We start from the raw sequence: 24,101 nt of genomic DNA, 5'->3' as shown, positions 1-24,101 counted from the left end.
TTTTAAGCCATTTGAAGGGGGGAAAATAAACAGTGTTGGGTCACAGGGTTGGATTTGTATTTGTAACAGGTAGACACTCACCTCACTGGCCTTAGGCAAGAGGGATCTGAGGACACATGGTGGATCACTATTAGGGAGTGTGGTTGCTTGTACCTGAACTGATGATACACAGCTAGACTCAGGGTCAGTTTGAGAGTGGTCTTGGATGACATTTATCAGTCACCCACAGAGGAGCAAACTCAGCCCTAAAGATCTTGGATCTCCGTGGTGACCACTTGACTTTTGATATGAATTTGAAGACAGAAGGCCATGAAAGTTTGATTTAGCCCATTTGTGGAGAAGTCTCATGCAGCATATTTGAGGGTTCCAATACAATTTTATTTTAGCCAACTGAGATCTCTTTAACACCTTGCATTCTCTTGTCTGAACACAATGGGTTCTCCCCAGGTGCTTTGAAGTTTTCACACCACTTTCACATTAGCAGTTATCATTTAAGATTTAAAAAAAAAAAAAGGGCAGAGATTTTTGGAAACTGAAGGCTTAGACGGCTAAATTGCCTGAGGGCACTTGGCTATTAAGGAGTAAGCTGGGGTTAAATCCAAGTCTTTCAGTTACCAAGTGTTTTATTCCCTGGACTCAGGAATAAAGAAGAAATTCTTAAAAGAAGTAAGAAGTCATCCCCAAGCATAGCTTAAGGCTTCATTCATAAAGCTGGCTTCTTGTCCTGGGTCTTCTGACTCACTGTTGATGGTGCACCATTTTCTTTCCTTTGCAGGTCCCCCCACACTTTCTTCATCTTCAGATGTGTACCTGAGAAGGGCAGTGGTCATAGTGGTCATGTGATGGGAGGTGTTTGGTTAGGGATGGTGCAGACATTTCACGTTAGTATGCATTCTGACCCATTGTTAGTATTTGCCTAAAGAAATAAGTAAAAACAATTGTCAGGATGAATCCCAATTTAGGGGAAAGAGGTCTCTAATGCATCCCTTGCCTGTGGCAAGGGAGTGAAGAGTTTTAGCATTCAGGATACTCCAAGACATCATTCCATGGAACATTCTTGGGTTCTGAATTTCTACTTCAGTGGAAAAAGCAAACACACACAAAGTACATCTGCATTCACTGCCCACCACTTGGTTTTGTTTTCCAGGTGCGATTTGAAGGTTTGACAGGAAATGTGCAGTTTAATGAGAAAGGACGCCGGACCAACTACACGCTCCACGTGATTGAAATGAAACATGATGGCATCCGAAAGGTAAGATCCACCTTCACTTCCATTCTGCAGAGAGGAGAGGCTGAGCAGGGACTCTGGACAGAGCTGAGGGCCTGTGAGTCTACCTTTTCTGGGCTGGATCTTTGAAGAAACTCAGACAACACAGACTCTAGACTTGGCTCTGCCACTAACCAGTTGGGACATTGGGCAAGTCTCGTTCTTCCTCTGAGAATCCATTCATTCATCTGTAAAATGGAGATTTAAAAATCTCTACATTTATCCCAGGATGCTTGTGAAAATCCAAGGTAGAGGAAAGCACTTCTCAAATACAAAGTAATTGATGCGTATAAAATGCCACTGCTATTCCTGAGGGATTCCAAACCAATAACTTGAGAATGATGATTACTGATGAGGTGAACCATCTTTTCCTAATCGATACTTGGTCATATCCGCTCTATTATTTATACAAAAGTAAGGGTGAAAATATATGTTTACATATTTATATAATGTATGATATGCTTGCCTATGAAAATTCTTAGAATAGCATTCAAATCCTTGGAATAACATTTCAAATTCTACCAGAACCTATGTGCCCAGGCCTCTGCCAATTTCTTCAAACTTAACCCTTGGTACTTCCTTCATCTCTCCACTCCAGTCATTCTGTTTGTCTTTCATCTCCCTGAATACACCATGTTCTTTTGTATCATTGAGCCTTCATACATGTTTCCTCTGCCTGAGACTTCCTCTACCCGTCTCCCTCCTCTTGCCTGCCAATCCCTACTCAGCCTTCCACACTCAAAGTAAATGTCATTCCCCAGGGAAGCCTTCTCTGGCCTTTCTTGTTATGCCTCATGGAAGCCTCTACTTATCTGCTCATGGTCTTCATCACATTTTTAATTCCTTTTGGTGGCATAGCCTAATGACTGGGAGGTATTGTACAGAATAGAGCATAGAGCTGGTAGGGTGCCATGGATCAGAATGCTGGCTCTGGAATCCTCAACACTGAATCCTGGCTTCAGCACTTACTAGTCTGGGATTCCGGATAATTTATTTGAGCTCTTTGTTCCTTAATTATCTTATCTGGTAAGTGGTGATCACCTTAACCATGCCAACCTCATAGGGTCATTGAGAGGATTAAATAACCTAAGAGTGTGCAAAAGTTCTAAGTACTGGGCCTGGCCCATTGAAAGTTGGGTCTTAATCTCTCAGACTTAATGCTCTCTATGCCTGTGCTATCAGATACCCTTGCCACTCTCCATATGTGGCTATTTAAGTTGAATTTTAAATAAATTACAATTTAAAAGTCAGTTCTTCAGTTGTACTATCTACATGTCAAGTACTCAGTAGCCACATGTGGCTAGTGGCTACCACATCAGGCAGCACAGATGCAGAACATTTCCATCACTGCAGAAAGTTCTACTTTAAAGTTCTCTTTGTACACTCTCCATCCTCACCTCCCTTAAACCTGTCTTCTCTGCTCTTGTGTACAGAACTGCATCTTCTATCTCATAGCCAATCTTAACTCATCTCATTCATTACGGCTGTTAGTTGCCTATTGCTGCCGTAATAAATTACCACAAACAGTGACTTAAAACAACACAGATTTATTGTCTCACAATTCTGTAGATCAGAAGTCTGACTTGAGTTTCACTGGACTAAAATCAAAGTGTTGGCAAGACCATGTTTCTTCCTGGAGGCTCCAGAGTTGAATTTGTTTATTTGCCTTTTCTAGCTTCTTAAAGACCACCTATATTCCTTGGCTCCCATGTTACGGAGCTTTCTCCATATTCAAAACCAGCAATGTTACATCTCTCTGACCCTTCTTCTATCATCACATCTTCTCGCTAACCACAGCCTTCCAGAGCCCATCTCCCATCTCTGACTGGGAGATTTCCTCCTTCAGGAATCAGCTACAGTAACCTGCCTTAACTTACAGCAGGTACCAAATAAGGGCACCCTATTTGGCTATGAACGTAGCCACTGGGAATGTAACCACTTTTCAGCAAACTTTTGGCATGCTGATTGTACACGAACACTCTTTCTGGGCTCAAAAACCCTTGAAAATAACACTTATCCAGAAATAGTCCAAATCTGAGTTCATTTTTGTTGTCCCCTGGTCTTCTGATTTCTGCTGCTGGAGAAGACATTTGCTAGGTCACTTAGGTCTTATAACCCTCAATTTTCAAATCTGTAAAACGGGCACAGACCATGTCTACATTAGTGCCTGATCACTGCTCAGTGAATATTACCTGTGTTAGTGGTTATTAACAGCTATGGTAAATGTTGAAGAGGTAGCACATGGCTGAAATCTGGAGAACACTGAGGTGGCTTGTTTATTTATTTCAAAGTATTTAGCAGCTGCTGTTAAGAGTACTGCCTCTGGAAGGGACATCAAATATGTGACCACCTCCCCAAAGCCATTTTCCTTTCAGATTTATTTATTTATTTATTTATTTATTTATTTATTTATTTATTGAGACAGAGTCTTGCTCTGTTGCTCAGATGGGAGTGCAATGGCATGGTCTTGGCTCACTGCAACCTCCACCTCCCGGATTCAAGCAATTCTCCTGCCTCAGCCTCCTGAGTAGTTGGGATCACAGGCACCTGCCACCACATCCAGCTAATTTTTGTATTTTGGATAGAGACGGGGTTTCACCACGTTGGCCAGACTGGTCTCGAACTCCTGACCATGTGATCCACTCACCTCAGCCTCCCAAAGTGCTGGGATTACAGGCGTGAGCCACTGTGCCCAGGCTTTTTTTTTTTTTTTTTTTTTTTCTTCCTTTCTTTTTTGAGGCAGGGTCTCACTCTGTCGCCCAGGCTGGAGTGCAGTGGTACGATCATAGCTCACTATAACCTCAAACTCCTGGGCTCAAGTGATCCTCCCACCTCGGCCTCCCAAAGTGCTGGGATTACAGGCATGAGCCACTGTTCCCAGCCCCTTTCTTTCAGATTCTGAGAACTGATGGTGTCACCCCCTGCCTTGAAAATGAAAACATAGATGTTGTAGCCTTTTTGTGTAAGGCCAGAACAGGCAAGCCTATTGCTCCTAGATAGAAAAGTGTTGACCGTAGACCTGAGCTGTTCCTCAGAATCCTCAAAACGGCCTTTTGCCCTCAGGGGAAAAAAAATATTGCTATTTCCTGGATAGAACAAATTGGCATTTCTACATTGTATGTGAGTAGTTATGTGTTTGCCGTAATTAAAATATGGATGTTGAACTGTTTTCCCCAACTCTGGAGTAGTGGATTAGCTTAAAATATAGCCAGATTATTTTCTACACGTTAGTGGTCACTGGATATATTGGGGTTATAGTGAGGGTGCAACAAGTAAGATAGAAGCCAGAGACTTCTACCCCATTTTTGCCATCATCCAGCTGTGTGGTCTTCAACATATCTCATAGTCTCTCTGGGTCTCTAAAATAAATGAGAGACATTGGGCTGTACAAACCCTAATTCCTCTCAAATCTGACACCTTGGATATCAGTGCCATCTGCTGCATTTTTACCATCCTCTCTTTAGTCACGTTGTTCTTCTCCTGGCTGGACTTTGGCTTCCTCTGTGAAAGTAGAGTTTCCATTGGGGCCTTCATCAATTGACAAACTGTCCTTTGGTGTGAAATTCCCCAGTTGTTACTCCCAGAACCAGAGGTCCCAGCCCTTTGAGTTGACCCTAACTATTGCCCAGAGACTTCTGGGAGAGTTTTTATCTCTTCAAGACTTGCTCTTCATCAAGAACTTCTCAGAAGTGGAGGCACTGTAGCAAGATTAATGGTTCTCAAGCCTCAGCAAATAGAAGAATTACTGGGAGGCCTTATTTAAAATGCAGATTCCTGAGTCCCAGCCTCTGGGTACTCTGCTTCTGGAGAACACAGATGAAGCCTAGGAATCTGCACTTTCTTGAATCCTCCTCTCCAACCTGCAGATTTTCTGGTTGGTGCTCTAAAGGGTTTAATAAGAATCACTGGCAACTACCAAGGAAAGAAGATGGAAGTAAAAGAAATATAATATAATGTAATAAATATAATATACAAAAAAGAAACACTGACAGAATGAATAAGAGCTTGGGCTTTAGAGGCAGAGAGACCAGGATTTTAAGTCTCTGCTTTAGTCTTTACTAGGCACATGACCTTGAACAAATTATTTAGCCTCCCTGAACGTCATTACATCATCTCTAAAAGGATGATAATACTCTTTTGCCTCCCAGGATCATTGTCAGGATTGAATAAGACAATGCCTGTTACCCCACTGCTTGTAGTAAGGGATTCAGAAAAGTAGCACCTGGCATGTAGTGGACATTCAGCCCACATTTGTTTGCCTGTTTGTAGTTTTAAACTCCCTTCCATAGGCCACAGGGATTTTATATCAGCATTGCATTTGGGCGAGTCAGGCTGTGCAAGCCTGTGGAATGGATAAATCAGCAAAGAGAAATAACAGAGTACCTTAAAATCCAAGAGCAAATGATGTGCTTTAGTTTTCAGATCCCGGGGCTGTTTTTAAACTTACCTTCCAACGGCCAAATCCTTTCTTAGAATGTGGGCTTAAACATCCTTTGTTTATGGGGGATCTGCCTTTCGGAAAATCAATTCCTCACATCTGTGGCTTCAGGCTTTTTGCTCAAACAGCATCCTAACAAAATAATTTCTCTGATTTTCAAGGGTGACCTAGTTGTACTGATTTCAGTGAGCATTACATGGCCTTACCTGATTGTGTATAATAAAAAGGAGCTGTTTTTTCCAGATTTGGGGCCTCAGAGAAACTCTCCTGATCTTCAGGCCTATTTCCTGTTCACCCATGTGCCAATACACCCTGTAGGTGCCTGGATACAATTTGACATCCCACTGAAATGTGTGTGTTCTAAGCATCCATTCTTCATAAAGTTTAGGGGCTTCAGATACCAGGATGGGTACTTGCTCTACTAAAACGGGATCCTTAGGAAATCCCACTCAGGGATACCACTTCACTATAGGGTACTGATTTAGGGTCTCTATCCAAATAAAATATCTTATCAAAATCCAGTCACAAACTCTGATAAATGACTGCCCAGTGGAGAAGTTTAGGGAAAATTCTCTTACATTTTTCATCGGAGAACTGGTATTGTTGATTCAACCATCTTTTCCCATCACCATTGTTCCTATAGCAATTTTTAGACTGGTTGAAGGCACCTACTTCTCATTTCAATTTGATTTGAGTGGCCCTGCCCTGCCCCAAGTTTGTTATCCCCACTTCTGACCCTGTGTATAACTAGAATGAAACGACTGGGCAGGAAACAAGACTAAAGGGACACAAAGTCCTGCTGATATCAAAAGTAATGTTCTAAAGTCCCAAAGAATTTATAGCTTCCCATTCCATATGCTTTTTGGAAGTTTTGCTTTAAATCCTTGTTACCCAGTTTTGACCATACTGAATCACGTTATAGCATCAGATATAGATGTAGCACCTCAGATATAGCCTCAACCCCACCACCTCTCTCCATTTCTACTGCTGAGCCCAGAGCCCAGTCCACCTTCCACACACCACGCAGTAGCCTCCTTACCAGTCACGAGTCTTGCTATGTTCTTGTCCCTCTACAAGGCTACTTTTCCACCACAAGAGCTAGGACAATAATTTTCAAATATGTATCTGGTTATATGGCTCCTTTCCTTAAAACTTTTACCGCCTTCCTGTTGCCAGTAAATATACAGCGTGGCCCTCAGAGCCCTCAATGCTTCTTCCCTGTGGCATCAGCTCTCACTCCTCTTTCTCTAGCTCATTTCTCTGCAGTTACGCTGGTATCTTTGCATTCCTTGAGCACAACCTCACACTTGCCTCAAGTCACTTGCATATGCTATTCCTTTACCTGGCATTTTCTATCACTATAGTTTCATGTACTGTGTGCCTCCTTGTCATTCAGGTCTCAGTCCAAGTGAAGCCACCTTGCAAAGGACATCCTTGACCAAGCATTTTTAAAGTCACTCTCACCCAGCACACAGTCACAGTTTCCTTTTTATTTGTACTTTTCACGGTGCTTATTCCTTCTGATATATTTTTGTTGGTTGATTGATCTAGATTGAGGTTGGCAAACTTCTACCTACTGGCCAAATTCATCCCACCACCTATTTTTGTACTGCCCATGAGCTAATGGTTACATTTACATTTTTTAATGATTGTAATAAATCAAAAGAAGACTATTTTGTGGCATGTAAAAATTATGAGAGATTAAAATTTCAATGTCCATAAAGTTTTTCTGGAACATAACTATGCTCATTTGTTTATATATTTTCTATATCTGCCTCTGCATGACAACAACAGAGATAAGCAGTGGCAACACAGACTGTATGATCCACAAAGCCAAAGATATCTACTCTCTGGCCCTTTAGGATAAAGTTTGTCAACCCCTGGTCTGGACATGTATTTTCTTCATGCTCTTGTACCTCCTAAGTGTTCTAAAATGCCAGCTGTCTAAAAGCAAGGACCATTATTTGCATTTTTATTATATTCACAGTGCCTAGAATATACTGACACAGAATAAGCACATATAAATAAAAGGTTGTTTATTATATGACTGGGCAGCTTATCAAATGTTTCTGGGCAATCAGAGAGCACACTACGCTAGCCCATACTTCAAAAGATCTGCCAATAAGCAAGGGGGAAAAATGCCTGCAAATTTAATAAAATAACACCTCAAGCAGAACTCAGATAAAGTTACACATACACTTATTAACTTCGAATCTTTTAAGTGTATTAATTTAGATAATCCTAGGTGCTGTAACAGATAAACTCTGAAATCTCAGCTGTTTAATGCAAAAGACGCTTTTGTTGTTATTGTTGTTCACTCAGTGACCACTTTTTTGGCTGAGGGTTCTGGCTAAGACTCAGGCTCATGGCCCCACCACTGTCTACTTGGGTCTTTCTGGATTTCAACATCCAGCTAACAGATAGGAATGAAAGAAAATGGCAACTCTGCTGGAGAGTTTTGGGGCATCAGCCTAGAAGAGATGCATATCACTTCTGTTGTATTCCATCAGAATACAGCCAGTTATGTGGCTCAACCAGAGGCAAAACAAGCTGGGAAATGTCATTGCTGGCTAGGTAGCCACTTTCCACCAACATCTCTACACCATGGAAGCAAAATGAGAATGCCTGGGAGTCAGCTAATTATCTTGGCCACAATAGACAACTTAGTCTTTAAAAATTGATTCTAAAGGATCTTATTTTTTTAGGTGAGGGGCTGTGGTTTCAGAGGCAGCCTGGAGATACCAATTTCTGAATTTGATTTGATGACAGTGCAATGTAGATCAATTGAATTTTCAGTTCTATGATCATCTCCTTTTAAGACTTTATCCACTTAAAAAATCTGATCTATCATCTAGATTCATTTTTACATTCAAAGAATCTTTAGAGGTAGATGGAAAACAAGGAGATCAAAAATTATAACTGGCCCCAGGAGAAGCCCTCTCACTGTCAGAATTGTTTAAATCCTCTCCTGACTGGTGGGCCCCAATCTTTACCAACTACTAGCTGATTTACTTTTAGATAGAATCAAAGTTCCTGCATATCCTCAGTAGAGAATCGAAGTGCTGTATAATAATCCAACCATTTCCCAAAGAAAGGAAAATGTGCTCTTATCTCCAAAGTGCAATGTCTCTTCAAAAATCTTTGCCAGCTTTCTTTTCATCAAACTGTGGAACCAGATTTCTCAGTATACTAGCTTACATGAGGCATAGGCATGAGACTGAGCATCACTCAGCTCACTGACCCTGGCAATATTATGTTTTATCTCCCTATAAAAGAGTTAGAAATAAAATAGGTTTGTTTACAATTTCTAACTATTCTACTAGCTTTTGATATGAAAGTACCTAGCATATAAGCCAAGTTATACAATATTTTTTTAGAGATCCCAATTTAACAGTAGTGCTATAATTAATAAGTAGTGCTAGCTTTGAAGGACCACTATCCTTAAAATTTAAAATATCTTTCTAAGCCGTATACATCTGTCTTACACTGATTCATCTTGCTTTTTTTCCTTATCTTGTATGAAAACCTTGGGATTTTACAGCAGTGTTTTATAATTTTTGAACCACTTACCCTGAACATTCTATATGTAAAAAAGGGTTATATTGTCAAGTGAATTTCAAAATGCTCTATAATACATGCTTCTTTTGCACATAATGTTCAATAGCAAATTGAAAACAGAAATGTCTTGTAGTATAGAAACCTGTTAACCGTCAACTAGGCATTACCCTAATGAATATCATTTTTTAGCTTACTGACAATATGAACCGTGCACTATGCTAATTGTTTTACATGCTTTAACTAATGTAGTTCTCACAGCAGCCCATGAGGCAGGTACTATTGTTATATCGACTCTACAGATCAGGGACTGACGACTACAGAGGTCAGGTAACTTGCTCAAGCTGACAGTTGGTAATTAGGAAAGCCTAGCTTTTAAACCAGGTCTGGCCTGAGGCCAGACACCAATATCTTGACCACTGGGCTCCCTCTTTTTTAAAATAATACATCTTAACACTCAGTGGCTTTTAGAGGAATTAGTTGCATGTCAAAGGAAGCAACTTCCTTTCTACTGATGGTTGTGCAGTTTGAGTAGGAATATTTAAACCTGTGGACTAATTGTGAAGAAGGAAGAAGAAAGAGAGGAAGAAAAGAAGGAAGGACAGGAGGGAGGAAGGGAGAAGGGATGGATGAGAGGGAAGAAAATGAACAAGAAGGAGGAGAAAGGGAAAAGAAAACAAACAAACAAACAAAAACCTTAGCACCATCTATAGGGGGATAAATATTTGACAGATATTTTCCCAGGTTTGTATTGATTTTATTAAATAATATTACCTTTGAGGTCCACGAGACCTGGGTTCTATGTCCTGCCACTAATCTACTATATAACCTATTATTTTGTTAGATAATTTAATCTCCCTAAGCCTAAGTTTTCCCATCTGTAAAGCAGAGAAAAGAATCCTAAGCCTGCCTGCACTATTTGCATAGTGTAAAGATGTTATAAAAGTACTGTGGATATTTTAAAAACAAAACAATACCCAAAAAAGCAGAAAACTTTACATCATAATATACTACAAGAGTGCTTTTAAACATCTATTTTTCAGCCAGAAGGCTCCTTGTAAAAGGCAACCCTCGAGGGGAATCCCAATAGGTGAAATAAGTAAAAAGCAGAGCTGACCATTGGAGCAAGGATGAGGAAGACAGAGCTCCCTCCTCTTCACTGCCCCTCACCACCTTCCATGAGTGGTGAAGGGCCCTACAAGTCTCTTAGGGTTCCCTAGAACACAGTCCTTGCAAAAGTGAGGGAACTGAGACTGTCTTGAGCAAATCCTGTGATCTCTGGGCCTCTGCTTCTCCCTGTGAAAAAGGAAAAAGTTGGACAAAATAATTCTTCAGTCCCCTTCCAGTTCTGACATTCTAGAAACATGGGTTTCTGGTTCTTCTGTCATTAGAGAGCAATGTCTCCTTCCACACTGACTAACAGCATTCCTCACAGGGAACATCATACACATGCCTGCACTGAGGGTAAACCTCCGTGCAGTATCCTCAAAGACATGCTCCCCGTCAGACCTCTGAACTGTCTCAGCATCGATAGCGTGCACCGTGTGCATGCTGGGTCACTGCTGTCTGGATCCATTCATTCCCTCTACAAACATTTCCTGAGCTGCTTCTCTGGGAAAAAGATGTGCTGGACTAAGACAGAAACCCTGGAACAAGTATATTTATTTCAGTCTTGTCCATGAGAAGCTCATAGCACCATGGAGAGATGGGGACAGACACACAAACAGCTAGACCCAGGGCTCTAATCGGAACGTACACAAGGCACTCAGGGTTGTTTGGCAGCTCACTGGCATGTGGCAGGCACGGCCCTGGAGTTGGTCTCCCTGGCTCAGATCCTGGCTCCACAGCTACCCCGTGGCCTTGGGAAATTTACTTCACTTTCCACATCTCACTTTCTGCATACTTAAATTGAAAAGATAATTAACTACCCACTTTGCAGGTTTTGTGAGGATGAAAGGATTTAAAACATGAAAAGCACTTTAAAAAGTCCCTGAAATGCAAGCATTCAATAAATGATAACTAATATGATTTCAAGTCCAGAGCCCAGTTCCTTCTTAGGAAGAACAGCATAGTGGCTAAACGCAGCCTCTGCAGAGAGATTGTCAGGGTTCTAGGACAAGCTCATCCACTTTGCAACTGCTTCACCTTGGGCAAATTAACATACTCCCACAAGCCAGGCAAAATGGCATGAAAACTGTTGAACACTTAGCCTCTGACATAGCAAGAGCATCATCAGTGCTGGCAATTATTGTTGTTAATGGCTGCAAGATTACAGGAAAAACTATTTCCAACTGAAGGAACTGGGAAGGACATCAAGGTGAAGGTGACATTTCAGCTGACCATTTGGCAAGCACCTCAGTTTTTATGAGCCTACGCTGAGTTCTGGCTGTTGATAGACCTGTTCATCCTTCTGCGTTGCACTTCTAGTTCTCTTTCCTTTTTTCCTTTGTATCTAGAGCCAGTAAAATGATCACAAAACAAAACACAATTGTCTAAAGCAAATAGTGTTTAGAGACAGAGATAAAGAGAGGCAAGTATAGGAGGCATAGCTTTAGGGTGTGTGGGTGTGTGTGGGTGTGTGTATTAGTCATGTCATTCTGCTGTTTCCAAACCTCCAATGACCCCCTGTTGCCTAAAGGTGTAGTCTATACTGCTTAGCCTGGCCTTCAAAACCTCTGCTACCTATTCCCAGGTACCTACTGCCCTTTTGAGCTAACTCCATCTTCCACGCAGGACCCACAGAACTTAAACATCTGGTCAGATTCCTGTCTTCATATCTTGGCTCATATTCTCCCTAACCTGAAAGGTTTTGGTCCAGACTGTTCATCTCTCATGATCATAAGCCCTGATTCCTCCTGTTACATTTTTCCCTGCATAAGATCCCACACTTGGCTTTTGCTTCTCTGAACTCCTTAGGCCCACTCACTTGTCACTTCTGCGGTCATGTCATGTCTTCCCATGGTAGACCAGAGGCATTCTCAGAGTGAGGGCTATCTCTCAGATTTCTTTGCATCTCGTCAACCCTGCCTCACAACAGGCAACACTAATGTTTTAGCTCAGAGCCTTACACACAGTAGCAATTCAATTAATGTTTCTTGAGAGACCTTGGAAAATGGATTAGTATAAATAACCTACTCAAATTTGAAAAATTAATATTGTCAACCATAATTTTTAGGCACTTCTCTATACTATTATAATAGTCTATACTTGGAGACAGAAGAAATTCTAAAAAATAAAGGATAAACAACCATCCTAGGAAGTTAAATCTAGATGGAAAAATACTGTTAACCTAAAAATAAAGTAAAATAATGTAATGTTTAAATTATATGATTCCAACTATAGCTTAGAATGAGCTCACTGAAGGGCAGGATTAGTAGACATGGGGGAAAGAGGGGTTTGGCCCTGTGAACAACTGCAGGGAATTAAATCCCATGGTCCTGGCTTGCATTGTACAAAGCAGTCTGGCTGTGTAAACAGTTAAGCCCTTATCCCTCGGAGGGGGCAATTTCCAAACTGAACCAATTATTTTGGGGATTTTCCCTGGGGGCAAAATTGGGGGCACCTGTGCTTCTTATTGTTTCTGTTTACCAATAAATAATAAAAGCATTGTGCTTCTTATTGTTTCTGTTTACCAATATTTTAGAGCTCAGTGTGTCCAATTCTTCATGAGCTCCTTACTTTCCTGTCTCTAGTATTGACTGGGTGATCCAGAGCAGGCCAGTTCAGAGGAGGCTGGCCCACCTGACATCTCCACCCTCTTCTCATTAACAGATCGGTTACTGGAATGAAGATGATAAGTTTGTCCCTGCAGCCACCGATGCCCAAGCTGGGGGCGATAATTCAAGTGTTCAGAACAGAACATATATCGTCACAACAATCCTAGTGAGTACTCAGTCCTTCATCAAGGTTACCTGGGATTCAAGCTAGGCCAGCACAAGGGTTTTCCACCAGGACTGAAAGCTAGCCTTTCTTCTGTCAAAAACTGTGTAATAGATAAAAGCAGCAAGTTGAAAAGGGAATGCCCTGAAAGTGAGAGGCTCTGAGTTTTCATTTTGTATCTCATAGTTTCACTCTCTCATCCTTTGCACCCTTGAGTAAGTTACTTGCCTTCTCTTGAGCCAGCTTTCCCATATTTAAAAACATGAGGGTGACACTAAATTGTTCTGGTTTTCATCCATCCTCCCTCAATAGAAGCCCTTTTCAAAGAAAGTCCAATACATAAAGTAGCTATAAGTGAAGATGCTGTAATTTTTGGTGACTGGTCATGAGAAACCTGGAGTCTGTTTAGGGTCTATTTCCCCTTCAAGATGACCCCAGAGGTATTTCCAAAAAATACAAAATCTCATGGAACATAAATTGAAAAGCTGTACGCCATATCTCAGTGATGAAACATTCTTATTTTAACAAAGTTTACTTCCTTAACCCTAGAAGCTTGTAATGGGCTAAGGAGTGAAGACATTTAGGAAGTGGATTGAGGGGCTAGAGAGCCTTCCCCAGTGTTAACCAAACGTGATATTATACCATGACAAAGTCCTCCCTACCCATAGGTGAACCCATAACCCACATTCTCCTATCTCCCCATTTCTCTTCCAGGAAGATCCTTATGTGATGCTCAAGAAGAACGCCAATCAGTTTGAGGGCAATGACCGTTACGAGGGCTACTGTGTAGAGCTGGCGGCAGAGATTGCCAAGCACGTGGGCTACTCCTACCGTCTGGAGATCGTCAGTGATGGAAAATACGGAGCCCGAGACCCTGACACGAAGGCCTGGAATGGCATGGTGGGAGAGCTGGTCTATGGAGTAAGTTCACTGCACGGCAGGAAATTAGAGGGCGGAGGCAGAGGGTTTGACAGGAAATCATTTGGTGGTTGGGTGGCCCTGCCCACAGATGTCTATGAAACCCTGTAATTGAGTGTTGTTGCTGCTGAACAGATGAGTCACCCAAAATCCAATTTCTTAAGACACTCTTTGTTCAGGTTACCGGTCCCAGCTCCCTCAATCCCACTCAGAGTCTTGTGACTTCAGTTTATTGTTGTCCAACACAGGGGACAGCATAGCTCCAAGATCAATTTTCTTGAGGCAGACTGCTGAGTAGCCTACAAAGAGCCACTTGTGGCTCTCTCAGTATCAGTTTATTCTCTGGTATTAGATGCATCTGGATCCAACCTAACTTTCTAGTTACTTGCCTCTCTAGTTTCCTGCCCTCTCATGAAATTTCCAATTCAGTCAAATGTCCCTCACTTACTCTGTTCCCTAGAGTGCTCCCTTCCATTCTCCACCCCTAAGATCCCACTCCTTCAAAACCTGTATCAAATAGTACTTTTTTCAGGGTGTTGTTTCTTTCTTCTCATAATAGGTATGAATGTCCCTTTTAATTGTTCTCGCCTTCCCCTATAGAATTTAGTTGCTGAGTTTTTTTAATGGCTTACTCTGCCTTATATAATGGTTATCTGTGTAACAGGGGTAGATCTATTTTATCTTTATAATGCTCATCACACTTGAAATAACTCCATGCACAATTGCTATAAAATCTTCAATAAATTACAGCAGTCTTGAAAAGCTGCTGAATGCCCCACCTGTTTTAAGCATTTAGGGAATTATTGAGAAGCAAAAGATTTGATCTTTTGCTTAATACTTTATGAGGTAGAAAAGACCCCATCTTTTAACATTTTATGGGGTAGAAAAGACAATGTGAGAAAGTAGTAGAAGGTAGTATAGAATAAGCAGTCTACATTGTATGGCTCAGCTAAGGGCTAACTAGAGTTTGTCTAGCCCTCAGTGGGGATGTGAAACTTGAAAAATGTCCATATTTAAACAGACAGAGAGACCAGGCATGGCGGCTCATACCTGTAATCCCAGCACTTTGGGAGACCAAGGCAGGCGGATCACCTGAGGTCAGGAGTTTGAGACTAGCTTGGCAAACATGGTGAAACCCCATCTCTACTACATATACAAAAATTAACTGGGTGTGGTGGCGGGCACCTGTAATCCCAGCTACTTGGGAGACTGAGGTAGGAGATTCACTTGAACCCAGGAGGCAGAAGTTGCAGTGAGCCAAGACCATGCCATTGCACTCCAGCCTGGGTGACAAGAGCAAAACTCTGTCTCAAAAATAGTAATAATAAACAGATGAGAGAAAAGAAGCCCAGGAATTTTTAAAATATAAACAATAGGATGGTGGTGGAAATAAGTAAGGTGTAAGAGGAGAATGAGAAAACGCATGGTTTTTGTTGAGGACTTGGGTTGAAGAGTAGTCAGGGATACATTTGAGTAAAAAATAACAAGAGGAAGAGTGTGGATGATTCAGTAGGCATTGGGAGATCACGAAGGTATTTGAGTAGAGAGACAACAAAAGGCAATGGAAGAGGCCTCCAGCTGCCTTGTGCAGGGAAGGGACAAACATGACTTCACTCACAGAAACTAAAGCATATGGCAAGCCCCAGGTCAATGTTAAGTGCTCATAAGGACAAGCAGCCACTGAGGAGGATGATAAATCTTCTTGTTTCATATCAGGGCAAGAGGAGCCATGATGGCCATGAGAGACATACAAAGGGAATTCAAAGAAGAAAAAGATGGAATAAAGGAAATCTTCCTCAGGGAGGTGGCTTTCGAGATGACATGTGAAGGTGGTTATTGAGTTGGGGAAAGGGATGTGCTTCTCCCCTTTCTTATTCCCTTTACCACCTCTCACTTTGGGAAGCTCCATGGACAAAAGGTAGAGAACTGGATGGTACATGCTGCATCTAGAGGCTGGTTTCCATGGGAACTCCCAACAAGCTCTTAAGGTCATCCCCATGGCAACTGCTGTGCACTTTTCACCTTCTCTAGCATTTATCTTCACCTTCACCTCATGTAATGTGGTTTGCTTGGTTAAAAGTCTGCAGTGTGGGCAGAACAATGCCAGGATCTCCCCCAGTAGCCAACACAGCCGGTGGTGAGTCACTGGTACAGCAGGGCTCAGGCCACCTGTGGGTGCCTCAGCAGCCAGCCCTGCCCCAGTAGCCTCCTCTTTATCAGGCCTGTTCCTCTGCCAAGTAAAAAATGTGTTCTGGCTGGGTGTGGTGGCTCACGCCTATAATCCCAGCACTTTGGGAGGCCGCAAGGTCAGACGGGAGGATCAGAAGGTCAGGTGATCGAGACCATCCTGGCTAACACAATGAAACCCCATCTCTACTAAAAATACAAAAAATTAGCTGGACATGGTGGCAGGTGTCTGTAGTCCCAGCTACTCAGGAGGCTGAGGCAGGAGAATGGCGTGAACCTGGGAAGCAGAGCTTGCAGTGAGCCGAGATCGTGCCACTGCACTCCAGCCTGGGCGACAAAGCAAGACTCTGTCTCAAAAGAAAAAAAAAAACAAAACTGTGTTCTGAAGACTCTGTGATGGCCCCAATCAGATGTTCAGCCTTTCTTTTTAGTTTGGCTTTCCTTTTCTGTTCCCTTGGGGAAGAACTGAGTGATTTGGAGAAGCATCTCTCAACCACCAACCACTAGAGATCAGGAAAAATTCATCTGAAGGCCTCCAAATTTATTCTTTCTGTGGCTTCCTAAATAACTAAGTCAATCAAGGTCTCTCTTATCTTCCTTTTGCTCCCTCTTGTTCTCGTCAACAATGATAGTAGTCACATTTCATCGTGTGGCGTGTGCCAGGTGCTATGCTGAATACTTTACGCACATTCTTTCATTTACTCTGCATATCGGCTCCATGAGGTGGGTAAGATTATTGTTTACATTTTATAGATGAGGACACTGAGGCCCTCTACGTTAGATAATTTGGCAAAGGAAACACAGCGAGTGAAAGCAGAGTCAGAACATGCAGCTCTGGCTTTTGTACTCCACGCTGGGACATACTGCCTCTGTAGAAATCACACCATCCAAATGCTAGGCGGTAAAGCCAATATTAACTGAGAGAACAGCAAATGTCTGCATTTGCAGATGCCATATGCTGCAAATGAAGTTTCTGCTCCTCACATGGTGTATCTTGGTGCCTCCTTCACAGCTGTCTTTCCTGTCTGTCCTTTGTCTTGTTGAAGCAGAAAGAGAATGAGCTTTGCAGACAGACACCTGGATTTGAGTTTCAACTCTGCCAACTTGCTGGCCACATGACTTCTCTGGGGCCACCCCTGTGAAACAAGGAGCATGAATTCTTCACCACAGGCTGTGATGGGGAATATTCATCTATGCAGTGCCTGGTCAGAGCAGATCTCCATTTCTGATAGTTTTATTCACTTTATGCTTTTTTCTACCACATGAAAACTATATGCTGTTTTCCCAGGATAGTTTCTAGACGTCACATATTTTGTTTTGGGATCTGCTAGGTCAGTGATTCTAGAGGTGTGGTCTCTGGACCAACAGCATTAGCATCACCTGGGAACCTATTAGAAATGCGGATTCTCACATCTCACCCCAGGCCCACTGAATCTAGAAACTCTGGCGTGTGTGTCTTTAAAAGCCCTCCTGGTGACTCTGCTACACACTCAAGTTTGAGAACCATTGTCGCAAGATGTCAGTTTAAGAAAGTAATTTTGAGTGCTCACACTTCACAGTACTCTCATGTATTTTGAATTATCTTGACCCTCACAAAACAAGACTGTGAAATTGGTAAAACAAGAATTATTATGCCTGTTTTTAAAATGAGGAAATTGACATCCAAAAAGACAACTGTTTCATTTGAGGCAACAGAATCAGCGAGTTGTAGAGAAGAGCAGTCCGGTCTGAAATCCGCTGTGAACTCCACTACCCAGTGAAGCTCCAGTGAGAATCTCAGTTATTGGTGGTGGAAATCAACTTCTGAGGCCTCTCAGTCGATATTAACCAAGCTAAAATACTACTGCTTTGCACAAACAACCTTCCCTCCCTAGATATGAGTTTCTTATCTGTAAAATGAAGTAGTTGAACTTACCATCTCCCAGTATGTGTGTATCCTGCATACATGGGTACCTCTTGATACTTAGGAAGATGAATGACCCATGGCCAAATAGTTCTGGAAATGCTACATTCTACTTACCACTCTTGGAAATTCTCAGTGCATTGTGGTCATGTAAACGTTCCGGGAAGTCCTGCCCCAAACATGTTTATTTTTATGTTATTTCCATGTTATTAACCATCCTTCCAGAAATCATGTTCTATTGAACACATTTTTTAACTACAAAATGAACTAAGCTTTAGGACAATATGGAACAGGCCAAGTGCGGTGGCTCACACCTGTAATCCCAGCACTTTGGGAGGCCAAGGCAGGCAGATCACTTGAGGCCAGGAGTTTGAGACCAGCCTGGCCAACATGGCGAAACCTCTACTAAAAATACAAAAAAAATTAACTGGGCATCATGGCACATCCCTGTAATCCCAGCTACTCAGGAGGCTGAGGCATGAGCATTCCTTGAACCCAGGAGACAGAGGTTACAGAGCCAAGATCACACCACTGCACTCCAGCCTGGGCATCAAGGCAAGACCCTGTCCCAAAAAAAAAGGCAATATGGATCAATGATTTCCAGTCTATGATCTCTTATTAAATCACATTAGGAAGCATCCAACAAATCCTTGCAATATCATTTATCCCTTTCAGAGCTGGTCTTCATCCACCTCCCTTCTGGATAAGCTGTGGTCAATTCCTCCAAGTCGTTTCCATTAGTTTTCTCCCCCATTCTTTTTCTGTTGGTTTACAAACAAAAAAGTAAATACCTTCTCCCTTACAGTGTCTTGTGTTTGTAAAAATTATCAAGATTTATGCAGTGGGTATTAGGGGAAAAAACAGAATTACTGTGAAATTTACACCGGACTTCAAGTTGATTAATGGAAAGTTTCTTTCTACTAGTGAGAACTTAATTCATCCTGAAACCAGGATTTCTATTCCACTTAAAGCACCTTCTCAATAATCCCAGACAATGAAAGTAACCAGAGGAAATCTCTAAGCAACAGCCAGCTGGTGAGTGGGCAGGGCCCTGATCTGCACAGCATCTGTCACCAGCTTCACATCTGGACTGTTGTACAGCATAAGAGAAAGACATTTGCCTTGAACAGACCTGCATAGCATGTCTCTCATCTCAGAAACGAATGCCATGGCATCTGTCCTTGGAAATCCTCTTAGGTTTCCAGGATCTCTTGATCTCAGGCCAACAGGAGCAGTGGATTTCTATTGAGTAGATGCCAGTGCTTCTGCCATTGGAGAGAGGTAGGAAAGATAGGAGAGCAAGGCATGGTTGGTGATTCCATGTGCTGGGTGCCTAAGGATGACTATTTCTTTTTGTTTGTTTGTTTTAGTGTTTTGTTTTGTTTTTTTTTACAAAAGAAAAGGTTTAATTGGTCTTATAGTTCTACATGTCTGTGGAAGCCTTGCAATCATAGTGAAAGGCAAGGAAGAGCAAGTCACATCTTACGTGGATGGCAGCAGGCAAAGAGTGAGCTTGTGCAGGAAAATTCTCCCTTATAATAAACATCAGATCTCGTGAGACTTACTATCACGAGAACAGCTTGGGAAAGACCTACCCCAACGATTCAATTACCTCCCACTGGGTCCCTCCCACATGATATGGGACACAGCAAACCATATCATTCTGCTCTTGGCCCCTCCCAAATCTCATGTCCTTACATTTCAAAACCAATCATACCTTCCCAACAGTCCCCCAAAGGCTTAACTCATTTCAGCATTAATTCAAAAGTCTACAGTCCAAAGTCTCATCTAAGATAAGGCAAGTCCCTTCCACCTATGAGCCTGTAAAATCAAAAGCAAGTTAGTTGGCCAGGCACAGTGGTTCACACCTACAATCCCAGCACGTTGGGAGGCCGAGGTGACCGCATCACTTTAGGTCAGGAGTCCAAGACCACCCTGGCCATCATGGTGAAACCTCATCTCTGCTAAAAATACAGAAGTTATCCAGGCATGGTGGTACAAGCCTGTGGCCCCAGCTACTCAGATACTGAGGCAGGAGAATTGCTTGAACCCGGGAGGCAGAAGTTGCAGTGAACCGTGATGGTGCCACTGCACTCCAGCCTGGGCAACAGAGTGAGACTCTGTCTAAAAAAAATAATAAGTAAATAAATAAAATAAAATCTGAAAAAAAAAGCAAGTTAGTTACTTTCTAGATACAATGGGGGTACAGGCATTGGATAAATACAGCCATTCTAAATGGGAGACATTGGCCAAAACAAAGGGGCTACAGGCCCCATGCCAGTCTGAAATCCAGTGGGACAGTCAAATCTTAAAGCTCCAAAATGATCTCTTTTGACTCCACGTCTCATATCCAGGTCACGCTGATGCAAGGGGTGGGTTCCCATGGTCTTGGGCAGCTATGCCCCTGTGGCTTTACAGGGTACAGCCTCCCTCCTGGCTGCTTTCATAGGCTAGTGTTGAGTGTGGCTTTTCCAGGCTCACAGCGCAAGTTCTCAGTGGATCTATTATTCTGGGGTCTGGAGTATAGTGGCCCTCTTCTCACAGCTCCACTAAGGAGGTGCAAGTAAGGACACTCTGTGGGTGCTTTAATCCCACATTTCTCTTCTGCACTGCCCTAGCAGAGGTTCTCCATGAGGGCCCCACCCCTGCAGCAGACTTTTGCCTGGGCATCCAGGTGTTTCCATGCATCTTCTGAGATCTAGGCAGAGGTTACCAAACCACAATTCATGACTTCTGTGTGCCCGCAGGCTCAATGCCACATGGAAGCTGCCAAGGCTTGGGGCTACCACCTTCTGAAGTAACAACCCAAGCTGTACCTTGGCACCTTTTAGTCATGGATGGAGTGGCTGGGACACAGGGCACCAAGTCCTTAGACTGCACACAGCACAGGGACCCTGGGCCTCGCCCACAAAACAATTTTCTCCTAAGTCTTTGGGCCTGTGATGGGAGGGGCTGCTGTGAAGACCTCTGACATGCTCTGGAGACATTTTCCCCATTGTCTTGGGGATTAACATTTGGCTCCTCGTTACTTATGCAAATTTCTTCAGCTGCTTTAATTTCTCCTCAGAAAATGGGTTTTTCTTTTCTATCACATTGTCAGGCTGCAAATTTTCCAAATTTTTATGCTCAGCTTCCTGTATAAAACTGGGTGTCTTTAACAGCACCCAAGTTACCTCTTGAATACTTTGCTGCTTAGAAATTTGTTCCACCAGAATCCTAAATCATCTCTCTGAAGTTCAAAGTTCTACAAATCTCTAGGGAAGGGGCAAAATGCTGCCAGTCTCTTTGCTAAAACATAATAAGCATCACCTTTGCTCCAGCTCCCAACAAGTTCTTCCTCTCCATCTGAGACCACCTCAGCCTAGACTTTATTGTCCATATTGCTATCAGCATTTTGGGCAAAGCCATTCAACAAGTCTTTAGGAAGTTCCAAAGTTTCCCACATTTTCCTGTCTTCTTCTGAGCCCTCCAAACTGTTCCAGCCTTTGGAGTTTGGATGAATATTTCTTGCAACCTTTTTATGTTTATCTGCATGCTGGATTTGAAATTTAAAAACTGTATTATATATGTATTTCTTAGACTTCTTCCTGAAGAAGAAAATAACTGCAATACTACTTTACCTTTTCGTCACAGGCTATTATTCCCATGGTTCCCTCCTCCTGGAATGCTGTTCCATGCCAGAGCAACCTGTCAAAATCCTACCCCTCTTTCAATGCCTACTTTATATGCCACCTCTTCCAAGATGCAGTCCCTTATCTCCGCAGCCAGAATGAATCCCTCCCTGGTCTCTGGTAGTACTCTGTATATCTTGGATAACACATACCCTTTCCACCTTGTAGACTGGAAAATTGTTTGCGTGTTTCTATGTCTCCTACTAATTTGTAATTTCCTGAGGGTGAGGACCATAGTCTACCTACAACTTTCAGTCTGGAGATTGCACATAGTAAGTGTTCAATAAATGTCTATTTAGTTAAATTTGCCTTTAGTCAGGACTATCTTGGTTGCAGGAAAAAGAAACCCAATTCAAACTGGCTTAGGCAAACTGAAGTATTGGCTCATGTTCTTGGATTCCTCTGTGTCAATACAGAGGGATATATTGACACAAGTTCCTAGGGAATCCAGGGTAAGCCCTGAATTTACAGTGGCCCAAATTATGACATCAGAGGTCATCCTCTGAATCTCTCAGGACTAGATCTCATTAAACCCATTTGAATCCTATGTCATCTCTGAAAGGATGATTCTGGCCAGGGGAGTGGGGTACATGGATTGGCTGGGACCTGGGTCACCTGCTTCCCCATGTAGCCAGAGGGATCAGCCTCATTCCAACCTGTAGGACCAAGAGTGGGGCAAGAATGGTTCCCCTGCCAGAGAAAGTAGGGGGAGCTGCTGAGCGAGCAAAAACAGCAGGTATCACAACACCTTCCATCTTGTAGTATGAGGAAGATGCCTCTAACATTCAGAACTGTCAAATAATTAGAAAATCTCTTGTAAGATATTGAGCTGACCATCCATTCATCAAAAATATTTTATAGAGTAGGAGGGGTTGGACTTCAAAGATTCCTTCCCACTCTCATATCCTTTAAGACACAAAAGAATAGTCACAATAAGAAGACAAACAAGAGAATGAAAAGGGCTGCTGAGCTCACCTGCATTTTTTTTTTTTTTTTTTTTTTTTTCAGAGAGCAGATGTGGCTGTGGCTCCCTTAACTATCACTTTGGTCCGGGAAGAAGTTATAGATTTCTCCAAACCATTTATGAGTTTGGGGATCTCCATCATGATTAAAAAACCACAGAAATCCAAGCCGGGCGTCTTCTCCTTCCTTGATCCTTTGGCTTATGAGATTTGGATGTGCATTGTTTTTGCCTACATTGGAGTGAGTGTCGTCCTCTTCCTGGTCAGCCGCTTCAGTCCCTATGAATGGCACAGTGAAGAGTTTGAGGAAGGACGGGACCAGACAACCAGTGACCAGTCCAATGAGTTTGGGATATTCAACAGTTTGTGGTTCTCTCTGGGAGCCTTCATGCAGCAAGGATGTGACATTTCTCCCAGGTCAGTCAGCTCTTCTCAATCCCTTTGCCTAATGTTATGGTTTTGTTTTTGTTTGTTTGTTTTTGTTGGTTTGTTTTTAAAAAAAAAAATACTGGAAAGTAAAGAGATGAATTATTTCAGACTCCACTGTATTCAGTTTTTCAACTATTCTTTACAGTCAACTGTCCATTGCATGCTGTGGATTATCTGGATCATCCTGTGGCTGGGCCATCTCTGTCTGGTGTATGGTTGATGTGCTCTGTCAAGGTTAATAGGCATAATTATGACTGATGCGTTGTAGCTGAAAGGTACAGAGGAAAGAAGGGAGCAATGTGTGGTACAACTAACACTTACGAAGCATCTACCAAATGCCAAGCAAGGTTCTGAGTTCTGTGCATGCTTTAAATCATTGAGTCCTTACAGGAACATAAGGTGGTACTCCCATCATGTCTCTTTTTACAAATGAGGAACCACAGAAATGTTGACTATCTTGCCAGTATTATACAGTTAGTAGGCAAGTGAGCTGAGATTCAGAACGCTGTCCTTTACTACTTCTGCATGGTGGGAAGAGCACTGGACTATGAGTAAGTTCTAGCACTGGTTCTAGCACATGGGCCCTTTATGTGGCCCTCAGAAAGTCACCTCACCCTAGTAGATGTTGGCGTCTTCCCCTTCACGAGAAAAAGGTTCTCCTTTTCTTTGGTTCTGAGTAAGACTCTGGAAATAATCTAGTTCCAGTGATGATGTAAATTTGTTTCTTGTGATTAAAAAATGGAATTTCAGGCCAGGCGTGGTGGCTCATGCCTGTAATCCCGGCACTTTGGGAGGCCGAGGCAGGTGGATCACTTGAGATCAAGAGTTTGAGACCAGTCTGGCCAACATGGTGAAACCCCGTCTCTACTAAAAATACAAAATATAAAAAATA

The 24,101-nt window shown here is 42.4% G+C and overlaps 1 protein-coding gene across 10 annotated transcripts in view; it reads left to right on the top strand.

Moving 5' to 3' along the window:
• Nucleotides 1-24,101, top strand: part of GRIA1 (glutamate ionotropic receptor AMPA type subunit 1) — a 326,518-nt gene that overhangs the window by 195,428 nt on the left and 106,989 nt on the right. For all 10 annotated transcript variants that reach the window (XR_004056469.1, XR_004056470.1, XM_030927894.1 and 7 more), the window contains 4 exons: nucleotides 1,148-1,252; nucleotides 13,032-13,142; nucleotides 13,854-14,060; nucleotides 22,827-23,197. Coding sequence is in view for 8 of the 10 variants with exons in the window: in XM_030927894.1 (XP_030783754.1) it covers nucleotides 1,148-1,252; nucleotides 13,032-13,142; nucleotides 13,854-14,060; nucleotides 22,827-23,197 (794 nt within the window). In the remaining 2 variants the exon portion in view is untranslated. The remainder of the gene's footprint in view (nucleotides 1-1,147; nucleotides 1,253-13,031; nucleotides 13,143-13,853; nucleotides 14,061-22,826; nucleotides 23,198-24,101) is intronic.

This window comes from Rhinopithecus roxellana, chromosome 3, assembly GCF_007565055.1.
Source record: "Rhinopithecus roxellana isolate Shanxi Qingling chromosome 3, ASM756505v1, whole genome shotgun sequence".
In the NCBI taxonomy this organism is placed as follows: domain Eukaryota; kingdom Metazoa; phylum Chordata; class Mammalia; order Primates; family Cercopithecidae; genus Rhinopithecus; species Rhinopithecus roxellana.
Note: the sequence above shows the minus strand (reverse complement) of the source record. Positions and strands in the feature narration are given on the sequence as shown.